General features: G+C 37.7%; 1 protein-coding gene across 4 annotated transcripts in view; it reads right to left on the reverse strand.

The window, feature by feature from the left end:
• Nucleotides 1–13,685, reverse strand: part of LOC126412197 (deoxyribodipyrimidine photo-lyase) — a 121,090-nt gene that overhangs the window by 29,424 nt on the left and 77,981 nt on the right. For all 4 annotated transcript variants that reach the window (XM_050081697.1, XM_050081689.1, XM_050081704.1 and 1 more), the window contains 2 exons: nt 5,933–6,091; nt 5,478–5,676 (listed from right to left, as the gene is read on the reverse strand). In XM_050081697.1, the coding sequence (XP_049937654.1) occupies nt 5,478–5,676; nt 5,933–6,091 (358 nt within the window). The remainder of the gene's footprint in view (nt 1–5,477; nt 5,677–5,932; nt 6,092–13,685) is intronic.

The raw sequence follows: 13,685 nt of genomic DNA on the forward strand, positions 1-13,685 counted from the left end.
TATGGTGATTACCATAAAAATGAATATTTTATAACAAAAAAACACGTTTTTGTGACCATTACACAGCCAATTTTGTCTTATTTTTTAATCAATAAATGGGTATTATTAAACATTAAATATTACAATGGATATATAAATATAAATAAAAACATATGGACAAAGATTCCAAAAGAAAAAAGAATAAAAGGAAAGAAAAAGAAAAATCATATACCAGTGTTGTTTTCACGATACTAGTGCAACTAGATAAATTCTTTTTCAGCAATTACTCGCAAAGTAGGACCCACCAGGGGTGAATGGCTGCAAGGTGTGATACCTGAGACCCTAACCTCTTCCTAGCGACTAGAAAAATTCACATTTTATGATAAATGCTAAACAGATGCAAATTCTACCTCAAAATATGAACTTACTTAACAGACTGTATTTCATAGCAAACTGTTTCCAGATGAGCTGTTTTATCAGACAGTTCGAAACAGATTTATTTTCTGCATATACCGTATTTTCCGGTATATTGTATTTTACCATATTATACCTTAATTTTTAAACAATTTTGTTAAAAAATAACATTTTTATTATTAGACTGCAAAGCGGACTAAAAAAAAATCTTAGTTTATAAAACTGAACATATTTTTAAATTCTCTGAAAATCTTCATCTGAACTTTCTTCTTCTTCTTCTTCTTCTTCCTCCTCTTCTTCTTCTTCTTCCTCCTCCTCCTCTTCTTCTTCATCGCCATCGTTGTCCTCTTCATATAGAAGACGGTCTCACTGCCATCGAGAGCATTACTTATGTTGCACCTCTTGAGAGATTTCACAATAATGTCTCCTCTCAGTCTAGACCACAACAATTTTATCCACTGACGCACTTGCTTGATTGTAGGTTGTTTTGAAGCTCCCTTCAGCATGAATTCATGTTGGGTTTCATCCATCATCCATTTATTCCATTTCTCTCTCATATACACTTTAAATGGCTTATTTATCGAGACGTCAAGAGGCTGCAATTGTGAAGCAAGTCCTGCCTGAATAACAGCAAGCTCTGTATTTCCCCATCTCAATTACATTTTCACAGAATTTTTCAAATGACCACTAAACTGATCTAGCACAAGAAGAGAACTCGTCTTCAATAAAGCGCCTCTCCTCCTCTCCCATACTCTGTTAATCCATAATTTCATACCAGTCTCATCCACCCCTTGTCATACACATGGACACCACCACCTGGCAGTATTTTAAAAGGTTTTGGCATTTTTTTGCACTTGTAAATGATCATTGGATTGAATTTAATACAGTCAGCACAACATGAAAGGACAACAGTGTAGTGCATTTTTTCCACATACACTTATTTTTATAGTTATAGCTTTAGCATCTTTCATGACAACAGTTCTGTTACTCAGAACATCAAATGTCAGAGGAGTTTCATCCATATTTGCCATTTGGGTTATTGCCGCACTGGTTTGCTTCGATGTTGAATAATAAAGTGAAAGACAACATTTTTTCTTCACACTCCTGTGGTATTTTCTGAGATATTATGGTTTTCGTTCATATGCTAAGTCCATGATGCTTCATAAACCTATGGCACCAAAAACGAGGGTCGTCCACAAAGTAAGATCCATTTGGTTATATAAAACAAACGTGTACAGATACAGAAAAAATATTTATTGTACAAAAATCTACAACTGTTAAACTACTTTTCGACATAGCTTTCAAAATTTTGTAGGCACCTGTCATAGTGTGGCACAAGTTTTCGAATGCCTTCTTCATAGAAGTTGCCACCTGTGTATTCAACCATGTGGTAACATGTTCTTTCAGCTTGTCATTACCGTTGAATTGTTGACCACTAAGGACATATTTTAGGTGTAATGTAGCGGGACTTTGAATTTCGCCGCGCTATACTCGCTCCCTCAGACATAAATTATACCGTCGCTGCGGTAAGAGCGCTTGACGGCAGAGAAAATACTAAAATTGTAACTCTTTTTTTTTTTTATCCGTTTCATTATTGTCTCTCGAGAGCGGAAACTTAAGGCAGACGTGATCTGATGAAGACGTAAAAGAACTTATTAGCTAGTCTTGACCTGATTTTAATGTGTAGACATATTGAGGATGTTGTTATGAAATTCGGAGGATGGAGAGAAGCAACTAAAATAAATTGCATTTAATATCAAGACGGTTTTGTGTACATTAGAAATTACTGGACAATGAAGCTTATTGCAAGATTTCGGAGCAGACTTTTCACGCAGAATTGAAGGAGATTTTTGAAGACCTGGATGCCGCACGAAACAAGACATGTTAACCTGGTGAAGGATGAAATCTTATCTGCGCCATTTCCCCCTGTCAGTTACATTTTGTTATTCTCTGTTCTTTTTCAATAATTTTTGTAGTGGAAATTGGTTTAAATTTTGCTCAAAAACGCCACAAGGACCAACCCAACAATAGCTTTTCCGAATCACGAAGTCCGATAGCTTTTCTGTAATACTAAGTCCGATTTGCATTTCATTCTCTCATTTTTTTTTTTTTCACGGTCGTTAATGATTTTAAAAAACCCAGTTTCACTTACGATTTCTTCCCACATTTTCAACCTTTTTCTTTTCTTCTCTCTTATTTTTCTTTTTTTATTAAACACTACAGTAAGAATAGATGAAAGTCAGTAGGAGCGAAGTCAGGGCTGTACGGAGGATTCAATTGTGTGAACCAGTTCATCAGTAACCACAGATGGGCGTCCACTTCATTCTTCATCGTGCACTTGAGCACATCCTCCATTGAACAGTCTGACCCATCTTCAAACCATTGAATCACTCATAGCATTTTGTTCGTAAATCTCACAGATTTGCCAATGAATTTCCTTTGGTTTAACTTTCTTTGCATTTAGAAAATGAATCACACATCTGATATCACACGTGGCAGCATTTTCAATTATGGCTGACATTATAAGGAAGCACTACAAAGCACACGTCGGCAGCAGCGACCTGAAAATGGTGTACAGTCTTCTCCTTGAGTCAGAGTAACTGCCACGCATGCTCGGAACTGCGATCGTAGCGCTGTCACGGATAGAAATAGAAACAGAATTTACTTTGTGGATGACCCTCTTATTTCCGTACTTAAAGTCAATAAAATTTTTCTGGATTTGTGACTGCATTGTCGATATTTAGAACTTCTAAAATGTCATTAGTTTTACATACTGGCAATGCAATCAAAACCCCAGAAAATCTTTTATTGACTGCGACAATGGTCACGGAAGCTTTCAGTTACATTTAATCCATCCTTAAAGCCTGTTAAGTTCCATTGCAGCACTAGCTTACAAGCATGTATTTGAATATTTTTTTTTTTATTAATTCTAATGCCATTTTGACAATGTCCTTGAATCCATTTCAATATGTCATCTAGTTTTGGCCATTTTGCATTCAATCCTGTATTTGTGCATTTAGTCTTCCTCATTTTTTTCAGTTCTTCTGTACCATGCTGCTCTATTTCCATGTCCTGCTGCATACGTCATTATTTCAATTAATAGTCTGCATCATGAATACCTTCTATTTTTTTCCATTAGGAAACTAGCTACTAACAAAAATATTGTACTGTTACCAATGACACAAATCACTTTCAATTCAAGTTCACTGGCTCCATAGACTGCAATGACCCATCACAGGTTAAGCAGTGTGGCCTCAGTTGCCTGAGATTGCAGGCATGTGTGTGTAAGTTGCGTTTGCGTGATTGTCGTCTAATTTTGACAAAGGCCTTACTGGCCGAAAGCTATATTTGTGATAGTCTTTTTGTTGTGCCTATCTGCAACTCATCATCTCTGCTATATGGTGAGGGGCAACTTTCCTTTCCACAATATTGTTACATTCCATGCTGTATTTTCCATTGTTTGAGTTCGACAGTGTTCTGCGTGCGTTTTTTTTTTTTTTTTTTTTTTTTTTTTTTTTTTTTTTTTGGGGGGGGGGGGGGGGGGGGTGTGGAGAGAGAGCGAGAGAGAGAGAGAGAGAGAGAGTTAGCAAGCTTGTGAATTCCCGCAACTCACGTCCATCACATCAGTGCACTGCTGCTGCCAGTTGAATCCAATTTTGTCAGATAGAGATAGGTATCCTGCGGTATAGAATATATGGTGATTTTTAAGACTGGCAGGAATTTTAAGTCAAACACTGAACATTTTTAGATCAATTTTGAGTAAAGGACGCACCTGAATTTTGGAGGCAATTTTTCAAGGAAAAAAGTGCGTCTTATAGTCTGTAAAACATGGTAAATATAAAAAATGCAACCAATTTTCAGTTACCGGATTTGTACTTCACCTGGTGAAGCTCAATTTGGAATGACAATGTGCATAAGAACCTATCAGCAAAATAAAAAGTGTGGGTGTTTGAACTGTAGTTTTATCGAATACCACTAGAGGTTGGACCTGAACTACATTGTCAACAATATTCTGCTAACCTCCACGAGCAACTGAGTGATGGCCGTCACCAAATGCTTTGTTGTGCATTGCTCATTGTTTTCTTATTTTGAAATAAGTGAAGCGACCAATCCTGATACATCACAAATCATGATTACGGCTCTTACAATACCAGAAGAGATCGACGACTGCTGCGAAAATCTTTCAGTTCTGCTGTAGGCTGCTTCCCCGAGAAAGGGAAGTAGGGCTTGTTTCCCCGCAACGCTCCTTTCCCCTCTGGCAGTCACCAAAGTTCTAATTCGTTTACACTAGTGGCCATCTGCCACTATAGCCTACAGTTCCCACACTCTGCGCTATAGTGATTGGAAAATAAAATCTGTAATATTTTTTGACTGGCTGAAATTCTTCCATAATGTTAAAATAGAGTTTGGTTTTACTTCTAGGTGAAGTGCCTTTTCAGTTCTACCTGGAGCGTTGTTAAGCATGGGTTGCCCATGAAAAGTCAAAATTAATAGTCTGGAGATTTTGTAATCGTCGAATTGGGCGGGAAAAGACAAATAAAGTCCAGAAACACTTTAAATCAAAGACACATTCAGTTCACTGGTGGGGAAAATGCTGCTTCTTTTCAACACAACAATCATTTTTGAAATCTTAAATACAGCCAAACGAAAAAACCAAAGGCCATTTCAGAACAAAGATGTGTTGAAGGATATTCCAGTCAAAACGTTGCCTATTAGCACTTTTATTCAACAGTCAGTTTCAAAGTTTATCTTTACTTATGTAGCATGACAGCTTTTTAAATTTGAGCATCTAATCATACAAAAACAAAACAATAAATGTGAATTTTGATAATAACAGATGCAAATTTTTCCAAAAATAGATGAACTTTTGCCACAAATAGATGCTACATTTTCCAGTCCCTATCTACTCCACTGTCTAGGTGGTTTCAAATTGTCAATCCCACCCCTGGGGACCTGCCCTTGTTAGTAAGCAAATGTTGCATGTTGGTTACAGCTCTCTGCTGGATAACTGTAGTTCACAGAGTTACTTTCATTTGTTTGTCATGGCAAAAGTATTTTATTATTTTTTTATATGTTTTTCTTACCAAAATGAAACCAGGGAGACAGGTTGCTAAGTGCATCAATTGTCGGATCATTCCGCTTGGAACCATAATTTTTTAAGCCCTTCGTGCAAAATTTATGCAACATTAAAAGACCCGCCTCAGTGCCTGCAGCTGCCCAAGTCACAGGCTGAACACTTCGATCAGCTTCTATGAATTTTTCAGCTGCTACCCAGTTAGCTTCCTGTAACACCAAAGTTCATTTCAATCATTCAAATTCAATAAAAGACATTGTACCGTTCTTTTCGAGCAATCACAATCAACAAATCATTTGTTATATTAAGCAAAATATAACCCCACATTTAAGAAGAGCAAGAACATAAAATCACAGTCACTGAATACATACACGAGAATGAAATAGTCAATATATACAATAACATAATTAATGAGAAGTAAGTGTAACAGATATACTCCCGTTGTTTATGTACAAATTGTCTTACAATAGCATGCTTCTTAGGTGAATGAGGATGTGGCACAACAGGTGGATATTGTGTTAAGTACTCCTGCAGTTTGCTATTAATTTTATTTCGTATTGTCCTGGCAGCATATTCCAATTTATCTGAGGCAATCCAGCATGGGACAATATTGTGAGCATCCACCTGAAACAGACAAATGAACTATCTTCACCCCTTATTCTCCTTGTCTACACAAGAGGATGTCTGCAACAGCATTATATAAGTCTTGGCACCATTCTACTCCTACTAGTCCACTGAACCTCCCCCACATGAACCATGGACCTTGCCGTAGGTGGGGAGGCTTGCGTGCCTCAGCGATACAGATGGCCATACCGTAGGTGCAACCACAACGGAGGGGTATCTGTTGAGAGGCCAGACAAACGTGTGGTTCCTGAAGAGGGGCAGCAGCCTTTTCAGTAGTTGCAGGGGCAAGGGTCTGGATGATTGACTGATCTGGCCTTGTAACACTAACCAAAACAGTCTTGCTGTGCTGGTACTGCGAACGGCTGAAAGCAAGGGGAAACTACAGCCTTGATTTTTCCCGAGGGCATGCAGATTTACTGTATGGTTAAATGATGATGGTGTCCTCTTGGGTAAAATATTCCGGAGGTAAAATAGTCCCCCCATTCGGATCTCCGGGCAGGGACTGCTCAAGAGGACATCGTTATCAGGAGAAAGAAAGCTGGCGTTCTACGGATCGGGGCGTGGAATGTCAGATCCCTTAATCGGGCAGGTAGGTTAGAAAATTTAAAAAGGGAAATGGATAGGTTAAAGTTAGATATAGTGGGAATTAGTGAAGTTCGGTGGCAGGAGGAACAAGACTTTTGGTCAGGTGAATACAGGGTTATAAATACAAAATCAAATAGGGGTAATGCAGGAGTAGCTTTAATAACGAATAAACAAATAGGACTGCGGGTAAGCTGCTACAAACAGCATAGTGAACGCACTATTGTGGCCAAGATAGACACGAAGCCCGTGCCTACTACATTAGTACAAATTTGTATGCCAACTAGCTCTGCAGATGATTATGAAATGTATGATGAAATAAAATAAATTATTCAAGTAGTGAAGAGAGATGAAAATTTAATAGTCATGCGTGACTGGAATTCGAGAGTAGGAAAAGGAAGAGAAGGAAACATAGTAGGTGAATATGAATTGGGGGTAAGAAATGAAAGAGGAAGCCGCCTGGTAGAATTTTGCACAGAGCATAACTTAATCATAGCTAACACTTGGTTCAAGAATCATAAAATAAGGTTGTAAGACATCCCGTATCCTGTAAGACATTTCCAGGGGCAGATGTGCACTCTGACCACAATCTATTGGTTATGAACTGTAGATTAAAACTGAAGAAACTGCAAAAAGGTGGGAACTTAAGGAGACGGGACCTGGATAAACTGACTAAACCAGAGGTTGTACAGAGTTTCAGGGCGAGCATAAGGGAACAATTGACAAGAATGGGGGAAAGAAATACAGTAGAAGGAGAATGGATAGCTCTGAGGGATGAAGTAGTGAAGGCAGTAGAGGATCAAGTAGGTAAAAAGACGAGGGCTAGTAGAAATCCTTGGGTAACAGAAGAAATACTGAATTTAATTGATGAAAGGAGAAAATATAAAAACACAGTAAATGAAGCAAGCAAAAAGGAATACAAACGTCTCAAAAATGAGATCAACAGGAAGTGCAAAATGGCTAAGCAGGGATGGTTAGAGGACAAATGTAAGGATGTAGAGGCGTATCTCACTAGGGGTAAGATAGATACTGCCTACAGGAAAATTAAAGAGACCTTTGGACAAAAGAGAGCCACTTGTATGAATATCAAGAGCTCAGATGGAAATCCAGTTCTAAGCAAGGAAGGGAAAGCAGAAAGGTGGAAGGAGTATATAGAGGGTCTATACAAGGGCGATGTACTTGACGACAATATTATGGAAATGGAAGAGGATGTAGATGAAGATGAAATGGGAGAAATGATACTGCGTGAAGAGTTTGACAGAGCACTGAAAGACCTGAATCGTAACAAGGCCCCGGGAGTAGACAACATTCCATTAGACCTACTGACGGCCTTGGCAGAGCCAGTCCTGACAAAACTCTACCATCTGGTGAGCAAGACGTACGAGACAGGCGAAATACCCTCAGACTTCAAGAAGAATATAATAATTCCAATCCCAAAGAATGCAGGTGCTGACAGATGTGAAAATTACCGAACTATCAGTTTAATAAGCCATGGCTGCAAAATACTAACACGTATTCTTTACAGACGAATGGAAAAACTAGTAGAAGCCAACCTCGGGGAAGATCAGTTTGGATTCCGTAGAAACACTGGAACATGTGAGGCAATAATGACCTTACGACCTACCTTAGAAGAAAGATTAAGGAAAGTCAATCCTATGTTTCTAGCATTTGTTGACTTAGAGAAAGCTTTTGACAATGTTGACCGGAATTACTCTCTTTCAAATTCTAAAGGTGGCAGCGGTAAAATACAAGGAGTGAAAGGCTATTTACAATTTGTACAGAAACCAGATGGCATTTATAAGATTCAAGGGGCATGAAAGGGAAGCAGCGGTTGGGAAGGGAGCGAGACAGGTTTGTAGCCTGTCCCCGATGTTATTCAATCTGTATATTGAGCAAGCAGTAAAGGAAACAAAAGAAAAATTCGGAGTAGGTATTAAAATACATGGAGAAGAAATAAAAACGTTGAGGTTTGCCGATGACATTGTAATTCTGTCAGACAGCAATGGACTTGGAAGAGCAGTTGAACGGAATGGACAGTGTCTTGAAAGGAGGATATATGATGAACATCAACAAAAGCAAAACGAGGATAATGGAATGTAGTCGAATTAAGTCGGGTGACACTGAGGGAATTAGATTAGGAAATGAGACGCTTAAAGTAGTAAAGGAGTTTTGCTATTTGGGGTGTAAAATAACTGATGATGGTCGAAGTAGAGAAGATATAAAATGTAGACTGGCAATGGCAAGGAAAGTGTTTCTGAAGAAGAGAAATTTGTTAACATCTAGTATAGATTTAAGTGTCAGGAAGTCGCTTCTGAAAGTATTTGTATGGAGTGTAGCCATGTATGGAAGTGAAACATGGACGATAAATAGTTTGGACAACAAGAGAATAGAAGCTTTCGAAATGTGGTGCTACAGAAGAATGCTGAAGATTAGATGGGTAGATCACATAACTAATGAGGAGGTATTGAATAGAATTGGGGAGAAGAGGAGTTTGTGGCACAACTTGACTAGAAGAAGGGATCAGTTGGTAGGACATGTTCTGAGGCATCAAGGGATCACCAATTTAGCATTGGAGGGCAGCGTGGAGGGTAAAACTCGTAGAGGGAGACCAAGAGATGAATACACTAAGCAGATTCAAAAGGATGTAGGTTGCAGTAAGTACTGGGAGACGAAGAAGCTTCCACAGGGTAGAGTAGCATGGAGAGCTGCATCAAACCAGTCTCAGGACTGAAGACCACAACAATAACAACAGTCCACTGAAAAAAGAAGTGTACAACATTTTTCAATTTAACAGTATCATGTAATGGAAGATAGAAAATATGATAACACTTAAAACATTTGCATAATCAAATAATTATTTATTTATTAAGAATACAAATCCTAAGAAGTCCATCAAATTTCTGAAATTTTGTTTCTTCTCTCTTGATTTAGATGCCCTACTTCTGCAATGTTACTTCCCACACGGGATATTATTTTAAATACTCCACAGTATAGTCTGTGTGTCCTCTACCGCTAGGGAATATAGTCCACTAAGAAATGCACCAAAGCAAGGGGAGACTGTAGGGCTACTTGTGCTACAGGCTCATGTTTCACATAAAATGTGAACAGCTATTTTCCTTAGGATAGCTAGTGTAAAAACACTATCTGATCACAACTATCCAGACATTCTTATATAATGAACCACTGATAATTAGATGTCAATACAGATAGACCCAACAGTATCAAAAGAGGCGGGGAGTATTGTGCGGCCCCATCTCTTTATTTTATATTCTTATTCTTTTTCAAAATATTTATTAAGCAATTAACACTTTCATATAAATCATCAAATAACAGAATGTGACAAGAATTAAACTCATTTTATAAATAATTATAATACTCTACTACTCATTCAAATTTCAGCCTTCAATATGGAAATCTGTAGGCAGTTGTCCATTGAGCTATTCCTTAGATGACACATTTGTAGAATTCATATGTCAAAATGTATCAGTTTACGTAGAGGAATCCTGAGAAAATTCATGTATGTAATCCTCTAACAGGGCTAACAAGTTACTTTCTCATGTTCATCCCATAAATATGGGATACACACACACACACACACACACACACACACACACACACACACACACACACACACACACACACACACACGATCTTTGATTTCTTGTTTAAAAACACCCTTAAGTGACAAAATATTTTCCCTCAGAGCTGTACAATTATATGCTGTCCAAAAGTTTCCCAGCAGTTTAGAAAAAGAAACCCAGAAAAAAAACAATCCATTTTGGAAAGCTCTTCGACACGTGGCAACACATACATTGCAAATTTTCGTATTATGTAAGTATAAATACAAATTCTGCCAATACAACATGGTAGCATCTGAAGCACTGAAATTGAGATTGTGATGCGCTTTATCAGCTAATCATAGCTCACATCACATGATCTCATCAGCCAGTGACAGTCGATGTTCAGAGCATAGGACACGTGTTGTAGTCAGCTGATAGCCACATCACCACTAAGTAGTGCAAACAGGAAAAGTTAATGGTTTAAATTAATATACATACAGTACAGCTATGAGAAAGGCTAAGCTTCCACATATAATACTGGTGTTTATTAGTGTGTGTTACCCTTTAAGATATATCGAACATAAATGCACCAGTAAAATTTTAAATAATGGCTGGTCGTCTCGGTCCGATATTTCTCTATGTGGCTGAAGCTCAAAGTGTTAAGTTTTGAATGAAAGTCAGACGCTCTGTGATTTAAGAAATTCATCACCACATAACATAATTTATCTTGCATAAAAGGAAATTTACTTCGAAAGTAGCTCTTCTCAAACCAACATCTGCAATATTTTTCCACAACTTGTTAGAAATGTAAACAGCTGTGAAGTCACACTCATCAAAAGCAGTTTGTTATTACGAAGTACTGCCACACATTTTGCTGTTGGCAGACACTTGTGTGTGTATTGTCTTTTGTTGTTGTAAATGGCACTTTTTCTTTGCAACTGAAGTTTTATTTTGGTGTTATTCTCCCGTTTGTGTGTTATTGCTGCAGTATTATTCTGAAGTAGTGGGCTAAACTAAAATTCTTTGCTAGAATATCAGTTCTTACTACTCAAAATTAAAAAAAAAATTAACTGAAAACTAAAACAACGCAAAATTCTTGGAGCTCTAAAAAATTCCCAGATTTTTCCTGGATTTCCTGAGTGTCCCATGGTGTACACACCTTGTAAATACTGTAAGTTGTCCTTTATTTTAAGTCAATAAATTGTACGAATTGTGTGCGCCATGATCCACGTTGTTGCATGTCACTCTGCTTTGGGAAACGGTTTCAATTTGGCTATCATAGTGTTACGGACCTGCATATTGCATGTGTCCATCCATTCTATTGATCAGTCAAATCATGTCCCTTGCTGTCTCCCATATTGCGACATATTTTAGGCATTCAAAACAATGATCAATTGTGTCTTCCAAATTACAATTTACACACATGGCTGACTGTTTTAATGGGGTGGAGTAAAGTTTGGAGTTGGTCACTACTGTCTGGTTTATCACTTTGTACTAAGTCATTACGGTACTATTTTCATTGTTAAACTGTCGCTCCCATTTATTATGAATTAGTATTCCTTGAGAGCCAAGGCTATTTTACGAACTTTCCCTTGTTTTAAGATGTCTGGTGGTATATAACTTTTATTGATATATAGTCAGACAAAGTTTAATGAGTGTGGGATATTGACAATATTAACTGGCGCTGCTCTATCTCTGATATCTGGAGATATTTGTGAAACAGTATAACAGTTATGGTCTCTTCTTTCTATTACATGCTTAGTTCTGATGATGAGTAGTACCATCCATTTTGCATGCAAGTCCATTAGTTCCAGTCCATCCTCAGTTAAGTTGAGGGTGCAGGTCTGTAGAGAAACCTTAAAAATTTCACTCATCTCTATTTTTTTTAACGCTTCAGGAGTATCTGAGCTAAGTACCATGCTTTTGTGAGCATTTGCATGTTGCTTAACAATTTCTACCTGTGTAGATTTTTATCATCAATCTTCTTTTATGTAGTGTCATTGAGCAAATGAGAGCCTCCAACCTTTGGGAATTATTTAACATAATGATACCTATCACTTGATGTTGATCTTTGGCACTAAACCAGTTCTGCTGTATATTCCACTTATTATTTGCAATTGGCAACAACAAAGTCTTTTTGTGGTTAACAACTGCACCTGTAGCTTTTTCATACTGTTAGAGGATGTAATGTAACATGCTGTACCGACACATCCCATTCCTTGAATGATAAGTATCACATCCTTAAAAGATGTTTGTGGCAGAGTAGTCAATATGTAGTGAGCACCCCACTGTTGGGAGAGGTTTTAAATCATAGGTGCTGATACCTGAGCGAATGTTCCAGTGACTGTACAAAATCAGTTAGCAGTCAGACGACCGTACCTGTCTGTTGACGTGGATATGGAAGCTCCATGAAGTGGGCTGTTCAAAAGAAAGAACTCCGTGAAATCTAAGAAGGCGAAATGTCGAAAATAATAAATGTATTGCAACCATTATTTATCAAGTTGAATATCAGATCTGTTATGTATGTAATACAGAGGGGCAGTATATGAGTTGGTAGCTGTCCTCATTTATCACGTGTTGAGTTGTAATATTGAAGATAATATAAGAAGGTAAATTGAATCTCACTTCTTATTTATGTGGTGGAGTGAATGAGAACGAGAAGTTAAATTTCAGCAGCTTTATCTGCAGCCTGTAAGGAGGCAATGTCTTAGCCAAGTTGGAGGAAGAAGAGACATGGATTCAGGGTACAGACTAGCAGGACTCTGATTAATAATACTTAATGGTGACCGATTATTAAATGAGCAACATTCACTGCATACACAAGGAGTGTCCAGATGCAAGTTATTTAAGTGTTTGGTGCATGAGGTGAAGTATAACAAACCACCACACAGCCCAAGCCAACCCAAAAATACTTCAATGCCAACATCTCTGAAGTTTCATGAAAACACACAAGTCATAGGTGTAAGCTCTATATTTGAAACATTCATTTCCTACTTAAATTCCTTGTCACTCACAGCATATAGTGCAGAAGAGAGAAATTAAAGCTACTGCATGTAACACCATAGATAACAGGCAATCTTGTCTGACTGATACGATGACCAGATTTTCTTATTCATTCAATCATCAATAATGACTTGTGACATGGCAGTGCCCAAAATATTCTGAACCCAATCAAAAGCATTTTTACAGTCTATTAATAAAATTGCTGCTTTCTTTTATATATTGTATATTAGTAAGAAATCTTGTGTTTCTGTCCATCACACGTCTAATTAGGACTAGTCACTTTCTCCATTTTTTGCTTTAATTTCCCAGAAAAGCACTATATTGTCAACACTGAGAAATCTGATCGAACGCAGAGTCTATAAATTTGGTGTTTCTTTAGTTTTTGGTACCACTGTAATAAAAACCTCTCAGAAATTATTCTGGTATGTCAACAGCCTTACACATTTCGG

This window comes from Schistocerca serialis, chromosome 1 (genome assembly GCF_023864345.2).
Source record: "Schistocerca serialis cubense isolate TAMUIC-IGC-003099 chromosome 1, iqSchSeri2.2, whole genome shotgun sequence".
Lineage (NCBI taxonomy): Eukaryota > Metazoa > Arthropoda > Insecta > Orthoptera > Acrididae > Schistocerca > Schistocerca serialis.